The sequence below is a fragment of the Equus quagga genome, chromosome 14 (genome assembly GCF_021613505.1).
Source record: "Equus quagga isolate Etosha38 chromosome 14, UCLA_HA_Equagga_1.0, whole genome shotgun sequence".
NCBI classification, from domain to species: domain Eukaryota; kingdom Metazoa; phylum Chordata; class Mammalia; order Perissodactyla; family Equidae; genus Equus; species Equus quagga.
In genome coordinates, this window is record NC_060280.1 from 92,091,679 (window position 1) to 92,101,216 (window position 9,538).

The window sequence follows — 9,538 nt, forward strand, 5'->3', positions numbered from 1 at the left end:
AAAACCCTTTTGACTACAGGTGTGTTTCTGATGCTCTTTGGCAGGTCAGTTTTGACAACACCTACTCTTGAATACAGCCTTGAGCAAATCAAGCCTCCAAGAGTCTTCTCTCTTCCTTCCCGAACCTTCTGGATCTGAACTGAATTTATGGCCTGAGAGCTGCTTTCCACCTTTCTTTCTTTCTTTTTTTTTTTTTTTGAGGAAGATTAGCCCTGAGCTAACATCTGTCACCGATCCTCCTCTTTTTGCTGAGGAAGACTGGCCCTGAGCTCACATCCGTGCCCATCTTCCTCTACTTTATACGTGGGATGCCTACCACAGCATGGCTTGCCAAGCGGTGCCATGTCTGCACCCGGGATCTGAACCAGCGAACCCCAGGCCGCCGAAGAGGAATGTGGGAACTTAACTGCTGCGCCACCGGGCCAGCCTCTCCACCTTTCTTTGGAAAAGCCCGCAGCAGATCAGAGAGATTTGAGACCACAGCTGGATTATGTCGCCGGTTCCTCATCCTGCCACCACCTGGTTGAACCCCCTTACGAATAATACTTATAATGATGGCTATTGCTTCTGTCAGCCCAGTATCTCTATCAGCATCTTGCTTTCCCCGTGTGGATCTCCCTTCATTACTCCAGAGGGACCACGGAGTGTCTAACACAGGCCCTGGGACCATGCAATCTAAACTGACCAATCAGAGAACCCCATCCCCTGGCCCCCGTAATTAGGTCTGGGATGAGAACATGATGTTGGAAGCTCTCATTCTTCCTCTGGGATCATGAGCTGTATATGGGGCCTCATTCTACCTGCAGCCACCTTCCTCACTTGTCTGGAAGAACAGTCTACAGACTGAAGTCAATCTACACCAGGATGTACAGGTGAGAGTCAGAGAGCCAGCTCTGGCTATACTGGTTGAGCTCCTGGATATAGCCATACCTGAAGCCAGAGGCCCTCATTTTTTTCCAATACCGTGAGCCAACAAATTTCCTGGATATTTGAGTTAGTTTTAGTGGGTTTCTGTCCCTTGACTCCATGATAGTCTTGACTAATTTAGAAATTAGTACCTGGAAAGGGAAGGGTATTGAGGGAAATAACTTAAAAAGTGGAATTGGCTGAGCAAAGGTGAGGTAGGGGGCCAGGGCTACCATGTACATATATATTCACTATAAAGTGAATAGGGCTCCCTAGATTTGTGCAGTGCACAACCTGCCCTGTGTAGGAAAAACAGCCGATTAAATTCTTGCCTGTTTTATCTTGGGACTCTAACCATGTGTCTCCTGAGACTGTGGCATGCAGCGTTTTGGAGAAAAATATCAGGATGTTGGAATACGTCAGAGCTTTCATGAAGCCTTCAGCAAGTTCTTGCAAGATAGACACAAACTCCCTCTACGTGTTCCTTCCTAAAGCAGGACTAGCATCTGCTTGATTTTGTGAGACTGCCAGAGCAGAGTTCTCCTCCCCCAGCAAAAGAGGAAGTTAGCAATGAGGCCGAAGATAAGATTGGGGATTATCAGAGAACTGGGGAGCACTTGATGCCCCAGGGTACTCTTGAACACTCGCCCTGTCTGGAAAGGTAACAATTACCTTCTTCAGGAAGAGCCTATTAGCTGAGTCTTCCACCCTCCAGATTGTGACTTGGGGCAGGAGGGGATGGGCAGGCAACGGGTCTGTTGCTAGGAGATAAGATCCAGCAAAGATTCCCTGGGCTCCAGACTCCGAGATCACGCGAGATTTGGGGAACCAAATCCCCCAGGGGTGGGCTAGGGAGCTGGGCCATCCAATCACAGCATTCCATCCTTCTGGGCACGGTGATTGGTTGACAGCTGGGGGTGTGACTCAAATGGGCCAATCAGAGGGCTCCTTAAATTCCAGTAGGAGGAGTCTGGAAGACCCTCCCCCGCTCCCCATTCCTTTGGGACTTTCACCATAAGCATTTGGGCCATCAGCATCCTTTTATGGCCCCTACTTAGAGGGACACGGGACCGAGAGAAGGCAAGGGAGAGAGTTCTGATGCAGAACCAGCATACCTGATGTTAGATCTAATTCCAAATTTTCTTGTATGTCAGTCAATAAAATCCCTTTCTGTGTGAGCTGGCTTTCTGTTAGGACGAAATGACCTGAGACATTAGCAAAATTTAGAGATAGTTCTATGAAGGAGGAACTAGTGGCATCTCCATCCTACGGATAATGACAGTGAGGGGTGAAGAGCATGACATCACCTGCCCAAGGACAGAAAGACAAGGAAGTGGCAGGTCTGAATTCTGCTGCTTTGTGACGCTTACCGTCAACAAAGTTGTTTTTCTTTAACAATTAATCTGTTTTCTCATGTTCAGTCCTGTTTTATTCATCTTCATTTCATAAGCCTTTTTGGTTCTTATGGTTCACAGGAAATGCCCTTTTTAGGGGGTGAGTGGGATGTAGGAAGGATAGACAGAAATCCATAAGATATCCAGAATCATCATGCTGTAGTGTCTTTCTGCCCTGAAAATATTTCTGGTAAAGTTTGTGTTCTTTCCTCGCAACCCATCCTGGGGCCGGTCACTTCCATTGTTAGAAAATGCTTGAAGTTGAGCTGAAATTTGCCTCCTTATGACTTCTATGCATTATTTCTCATCTGGTATCTGGGTTGCTTTAAACCATTCCTAGAACCAGGCAGGAGCACACATAATCCTGCAACTGGAGCTATATGGAACTCAACACCAAAGTAAGCTTTCTGAGCTTCCTGGCAGGCAAGGCAAAAAGGGAAAGCCTTTTTGTTCACGTAGTCTGGTCAACAAGCAGACCAGCCTGATTCGCAGAGCCTGATTTTGTCGTGGAAATTATTGTCGAATAGGCTTATTGCAGTGGTTCTCAAGCAGGGGCAACTCTTCCCCCCATGGGACATTTGGCAATGTCTGGAGACTTTTGGTCATCACAACTGGATGAGGGGGAGAGAGCGTGCTACTGGCCTGTAGTGGATGGAGCTCAGGGAGGATGCTAAACATCCTACAATGGACAAGCCAGCCTCTGACAACAAAGAATGATCCTACCCAAATGTTAACAGCGCTGAAACTGAGAAATTCCGGTTTATCATGCAGTAATTCAGAAAAGTGTCATGCATATCTTTAGTAAAAGCCATAGAAGAGGTGTTCTGTGGCCGGCAGACCCTCTCATGGTCAACACGGATACTAGGAGTGCAGCCAAAAGGGCCACGTGGTCCCCGTAGGATCCAAGGCTAGACTCCCGTCCTTCCTGTGGAAGTGACAACGTGGCCTCACAGAATCGCTGCACTGGGGAAAGGGCTCCTGGCCGGGCTTGAAGTTGCCTCTTAGGGGCCTATGGGCTTGGGGGCCTTGGTCTTTGAAGGTCTGACTACAGGGTCAGGGAGCCGTGTTCGTTCCCTGAAATCGGATTCTCCACAGCTAACAGAGGTAAGACCCAGGCGCAGCCACCACGGCCCGTCTTATTCCAGACAGAGCCAACTTCTTGGCGCTGATCTTAACGGACCCCAGAGCTGCAAGGTGGGGGCGCTGTCCAAGGTCCTGGTCCTTGACACGCCTGCTAAGCCCTGTCACCCACGGGTTTCAGGGTCCCACTCAATCTTCCTCCCTTTCCACTCTTTCTATTTTGTCCCTGGCTGGACACCTACCCCCTTGGGCCTGATCATATCCTCACTGCTTTTATTGACTTGCCCGAGGACCCCGCTCTGACCTGAGGACCAGTTGCCCAGCCAGCCAGCGCACAGTTCAGCTTCCAGCGTCTGCCCACAAAGGAGGACATTGCTGGGCCATTCTCAGCACCTCCCCCCCGCCCCCCTGCAAGCCCCACCCAGTCTCTCAATGATTGAAAGCTCCTTCCTACACCGTCGTCTTCCTCTCCCTTCCTCACCTTCATCCTCAGAAGAGAAGCTCTCTCCCCCCGTGACCTCCAGTCACACACGCTCACAAGTGTGCACATTTCCCATTTATAACATTCTAACGAGAGAGCTGCTATTTATCTCCATTTTACAGATGAGCAAGCTGAGGCTCAGAGAGGTTGAATGACTTGCCCAGGCTGACTATCCAGGACAGGGAGGAGTCAGGATTTGGACTCTGTCCATTCAGCCCCGAGAGCCTGTGCTCTCCACCTCTCGCCATGCTGCCTCTGTTCAACACGACGACTCCATCCTCTCCTCGTCGTTCACAGCTTGTCCCTGCACCTGGACATCTTACCCTGAGTCCGACGACCGGGCATTTGCACAAGCTGGGATGGCCTCCCTGCCCAGAGGAGGGTGACGCACAGAAGGGTCTGTCCAGAGTCTTTTCGATGGAGTCATTGTCTCCTGTACAGCCCCACCGCCCCAAGCTTCCTCTTTTATGGCTGACTGATGGAGAGGTGTGGGATGTTGCCAAAATGCTGTTTATTGCTGGCTAGGGCACGGGTACATAGGAATCTGGGGGGCCTGAGGGTCTACCTTCTCACCCCAACAGCCCCATTGGCGAGGGGAGCCCAGTGGCACGTGACTCTCCTGGAAGTTGCCCCATCTCAGCACCGCGGGGCCTTGGTACTTGAAGGTAAACTCGTCTCCGTGTTGGGTTGAGAAGAAGCGCTGTCTACCCAGCGGGGGCTCCATGTGGCTATATTTGCACTGTGGAGTCACGAGGGCAGCCTGCACGTTGGCTGACCCCCTCGTGGTCCCCACCACCCACCCTGGGAGCATCAAAGGCTGGGGATTGGGCCCTGGGGAGGTGAGCAAAAGGAGCCCCTGTTTGGGATGACCCGGAAGCTGGATGAGAAGCAGGAGAGAAATGGGGTGGGGGTGAAGGTGGGGGCACCTGGAATGACCTCAGGGCTGGGGTGACCATAGGCGACTCTGAGCTAACCCTCAGCTTGGGGTATAACCGTGGCTGCTGATACGGAGATGCCCCTGACATGACCCTGGGGGTGAGATAGGAATGACCTTGACGCTGAGATGACTTTAAGATGACCCTGAGCCTGGGGTGACCCTAGAGTGACCCCGAGCGGACTTGACACTAATTCTGAGTCTGAGGTGACGGTATAATCACCCCGAGATAACTCGACACTGTCCTGGGGGGGTTACCTAGTCAAGGAGGTGCCCCCTCCCTCTCTCTCACCCGCTGGAACATCTCCTCAGTCGGGGAGGCCGGAGCTGTCCGGTGCGGCTTCAGCATCTTCTGGTTCATGGTTAAAAAATCTAGTTCTGGAGAATTGGGTGGGGGTGGCCCAGCTGAGGGGCCGAGGGAGGAGAGGCGGGGCCAGGGGGCGGGGCCGGGCGAGACTTTGGGTTGGGTAAGGGTTCAGGGCGAAGCCCGGGTGAATGCTGAAGTTGCAGTGAAGGATGCATTAGGAGGCCCGGAGGAGGGTGGAGCTGGGGGGGCCACAGGTGGGGCAAGTGCAGACGAGTCTGGGGGCAGGTAGGTAGGCTAGCTGGCCAGGGGGCGGAGCCAGAGCCTGACTTAGGAAGGTGAGGGCGGATATGAAAAGGGGAGGGGCTGTGGCCATATAGGGGGCGGTGCCATGGCGGAGGTGGGCGGGGGGAGTCATGACCACGAGCGGGCGAGGTCGTCCAGGGGCGGAGTTGGGATCTTGGTCCCTGGGGTTGGATCTGGCCATTCAGTAGGCGGAGCCAGAGTGGGGCAGTGGGCGGGGCTAGAGCCGGGGCGGGGCTAGAGCCGGGGCGGGGGCGGGGCTTTCCGGGGTGGGCGGGGCCGCGCTCACCGCCAGTGCCCTGGGGCAGGTTGCTCTGCTTCAAGTGCAGGTTGGGCGCTTTCTGCGGGTGCTGCATCCCAGGAGGGTAATAGTCCCTGCCCATGGAGGTCTGGAAGAACCGTCCCAGCAGCGAAGGCTCCCCTAGGGTCACGTGACTCTGCAATTTCTCGTGAGGCGGGTGGCGGCAGGGTGGCTTGGTGGCGGGAGGCGGCTGCAGGACCATACAGCATTTGGGAAGCTCCCGCGTGTCCAGCATGTCCCGAGGCCCGGTTGGAGGGAAGAGATGGGCGCTGTATGACCTGGGACAGCTCACACGCCCTCTGGGCCCCATGTGCTGGCGCTAGGATTTGGTACTGTTACAGACAGCCGCGGAGGCTCAGAGTGTTGAAACCACATACCCTAGGTCCTGCTAATAGATCCAGGAGATCGCCGCACCCATGTCAAGCTCACTTCCACCCCAGGGCCTTTGCACTTACTATTAGCTCTGCCTGGGAAGCCCTGTTCCCTAATGAGCCCCGCCGCCCTCTCCCTGTTCCTGCTGACCTGGCCGTAGAAGAAACGCGTGGAGGTGGTGAGGCTGCCCGGGCTGGGGCACCAGTTTCCTTCCAGGATGTGCGACTCTGGAGTCTGGTTGTGGTGAAGAATGAAAGGCTCTGCCAGTGGCAGAGCAGGTGCTGAGCGACTCTGGGAGGCTGCCGTGGGAGCGAGGGGTAGGGCGGGCCGCAGGCTCTCACCTGGCTCCCGGGCATAGTAGTGTTCAGCCTGGGTGGTCCTGTCGTGGAAGAGGCCGTCTCCAGGACGAATATTCACATAGTGGATGTGGGCCGAGGCCTGGGCTTTGTCATACCTGCAGATAAGGGGGAGTCATGCCATCTGGACCCCTGAACCTCCCAGGAAAAGGGAGAGGGGCAGCTGGCTTCCCAGTGGCCAAGCTGTGGGCTGCTAACGGTGAGAGGGCTGCCTTTGCCTGCGGGTGATGGAGACCTCAGAGGCACAGCACCGGCCCTGGAGCTTTAGGGGGCACACCCATATGTCCCTGAGACCCCTTTGCCCCGTCTTGGTGGTAGGCCACTGTCCCTGTGTACCTATGTGAGGGCAGACCCTGGGGCCCGTAAGCTTGTTTCTGCTCCGAACACACGGGCCCAGAAGCGCTCTTGAAGTTGCCTAGCTCCACGCTGCTGGCCGCCTGTGGGTGGACAGGGGTGGGAAGGGCAAGACCACCCGGCCCCATCGCTGCCCTCCCCGGCAGCATCAGCCTCGCCTGCATTTACCCTCTTACACATCAAGGCAGGTGGGCCTGGCAGGGCCTGGAACTGTCTCTGGTAGGAGGTCCCATCGTCCTGTCTCCCGTGGTCCCACTTGAGGAGGTTGGGGCCCCCTGAGGATGGAGAAGAGGAGAGAATGGGATTCATGGCATGACTCCTTGCAGCCTCAGGACCAGCGGGATTCGATTTCTTCCCTGAGAAGGGGAGGTGGGCGGTCCCGACTAGCCCAGCCGGAGGGCTGTCTCGGAAACACCAAAAAGAATAAAAATCATGATAATATGAATGACTCCCAAATACTGAGCCAGGCAGCTAGGTTAAGCTTTGCATCTCATTTTGGGGCGCTGGTATTATTCGCCCCACTTGACAGCCTCCCTGAGGCTCAGACAGGCTAAACGACTTGCCAGAAATCACAGAAATTCCGAACCAGAACTGAGCCACATCCGGGTCTGAGAAGGCCTGAGCCCAGCTTGGAGGGACTTTGACTAGTGAGGTCCCCCCCAGGAAAGCCCCCTGGAAAATCACGCCAGTGACAGCTACTGTTTGTCCAGCGCTCCCTGGATGCCAGGCACATCGTGGGCTCCGGGATCCTTGGATGTCACTAGCTGCCATGAAGTGGGGCCCTGGTATGGCACCCATTTTGCAGATGAGAAAGGCTTGGAGAGGTCCAGTTGCTCAGTCACACAACTGCTAGGTGGCAGGGCTGCGGTGGCGCGGGGGGGCACTCAGCAGATTTGTCTGACCCCCCCTACCACCAGCATTCACGACTTCTGCCCACCACACAGCCCCCTGGAGCTGTGCCCGTTATATGGATGCAGCAACTGAGGCTCGTTCCAGGGTTTCTCAGCCTGGATAATTCTTTATTGCGGGGGCTGTCCTGTGCATGGCAGGAAGTTTAGCAGCATCCCCGGCCCCCCTCTCTCCATCTTGACAACCTAAATGACCTCCAGACATTGCCAAATGTCCCCCGGGAGAGGCGCAGAGTCCGCGCCCACTTTGAGAACCACTGGGTTAAGCAAATCGCCCAGGGCCCCGGGGCGCGCGCTCACCGAGGTGGCGGCGGGGTGCGCAGGGCTGGGGTCGGGCGTCGTGGGGCGGGAAGAGCTCCTGGTACGTGGTGGGCGGGATGCGCAGCTTGGCTCGGTCGCCCGGCGGCATCGAGTCCCGGTCGAAGATGAGGCGCGCGCCGCGGATCTGCTCGCGGGCGCGCGCCGGCAGCTCGGGCCAGCGGAAGTCGGCGCGCGCGGTGGAGAGGCCCGTGCGGGCGCGCGCGTCCGCGTGCAAGACCAGGTGGCTGGCCTGCATGGCGAGGGTGCGATCCCGCGCCCGCTCCCGCTCCCGCTCCCCAGACGGCTCGGAGGGCGGCGGGGGCGCGAAGACGCAGTGCGCCTCCGACACGCGCTCTTCGCCCGCCCAGCGCGGGTCCTGCTGGAAGAGGGGCGCGCGGGGCGGCCGCTGGCTCGGCAGCGCGCGGGTGGCGCCCGGGTAGGCCTGGAAGTCCCGGTGCGTCGTGGAGTGCAGGGTGCCCACGTGCAGCCGAGGGTCTGGCCCCAGCGCGAAGTGCGAGGCCCTGAGGAAGTCCCTCAGGGACATCGGGCTTGGCAGCAGGGCGCCCGCGGCCACCGCGGGATGTGGAGCCACCTGCGAGGGGGCGGAGAGACGACTGAGCAAGTGCCCGCCCAGGACAAGGCTGCCTTTTCCTCCTTCCTGTGTGCCAGGCACTGGGCTCGGCTCTGGGGACACGGGAAGAAGCAGGCGCAGCCCCTGTGCCTTCCGCCAGGGAAAGCAGAGATAGAAACACGCACTCAGTTGGCCTTTACTGTGTGCCGGGCACTGTTCCAGGCCCTCAGAGGGGACACACCAGTTAACAGAACACTCCAAGAGCCCTGCCCTTGTGGCGATGATAATGGGATCGGGAGGTGAAAGACAGGAATGAATAAATATAATAACATAAGTTGCAGAGTAAGTGATAAGGTGGTGGATGCTGTGGGAAGTCATACAAGGTGGAAGGATGGGGTTTTGGGGTGGGAGGGTTGCAGTGTTAAATAGGGTTGTCAGAGAAGGTGTCACTGAGACGACAGCTGAGCAAAGACCTGAAAGAGAGGGGAGAGGGGCGTCTGGGTGTCTGAAGGAATAGCATCCCAGGCAGAAAGAACAGCAGGTGCAAAGGCCCTGAGGCTGGTGCAGAGTGATCCGAGGGGAGAGCTGCAGAATAAACAACTGCATTTACAGTTTGTCTGATAGTGAAACGCCTCTCTTCACCCTCAGTCGGTCGTCACCGCCATGGCTCTCCTCTTCCTCATGGCTGGGGAATCACTTCCATCTCTGCCCAATCCTGGCCGCTGTCACATCTTGGCCACACACCTCCTCGCTGATCGCCCTGCCCTCTGCCATTGTCCTGGGTCCTGGCTATTCTCCTGGATCCTTTCCTGTCTTCAGACTCTCTGAGGTTCACACAGCCCCGCCCCCCTCATTTCTCTCACCTTCAGCTCCAGGCTCCCAGCACCCCACTTAGCCGACTGCCACTTTCTGGCCTATGCTCAGAACAGAGGCGTCTCCCCCCTCCTCCCTGCCCCTCAGAGACCAGCCCCGGG

At 56.6% G+C, this 9,538-nt stretch overlaps 1 protein-coding gene across 1 annotated transcript; it reads right to left on the reverse strand.

Annotated features, from left to right (window-relative positions):
- Positions 1-4,372: 4,372 nt before the first annotated feature.
- Positions 4,373-8,537, reverse strand: TEX45 (testis expressed 45). The gene is made up of 8 exons (XM_046684489.1): positions 7,994-8,537; positions 6,954-7,060; positions 6,768-6,868; positions 6,417-6,529; positions 6,226-6,335; positions 5,692-5,893; positions 5,088-5,173; positions 4,373-4,600 (listed from the first exon to the last, which is right to left on the reverse strand). Exons 1-8 carry the CDS (start codon positions 8,535-8,537, stop codon positions 4,373-4,375), a joined length of 1,491 nt encoding a protein of 496 aa, XP_046540445.1.
- Between the last annotated feature and the right edge of the window lie 1,001 nt (positions 8,538-9,538).

Excerpts from the sequence above, each read along its gene's own strand:
- TEX45 (XM_046684489.1), bottom strand. The coding sequence starts at position 8,537 with ATGTCCCTGAGGGACTTCCTCAGGGCCTCGCACTTCGCGCTGGGGCCA. Across the intron at positions 5,894-6,225 it reads CGCGTTTCTTCTACGGCCAG|CCGCCTCCCGCCACCAAGCC; the intron begins GTCAGCAGGAAC and ends ATGGTCCTGCAG. Across the intron at positions 5,174-5,691 it reads CCTGCCCCAGGGCACTGGCG|AACTAGATTTTTTAACCATG; the intron begins GTGAGCGCGGCC and ends CCAATTCTCCAG.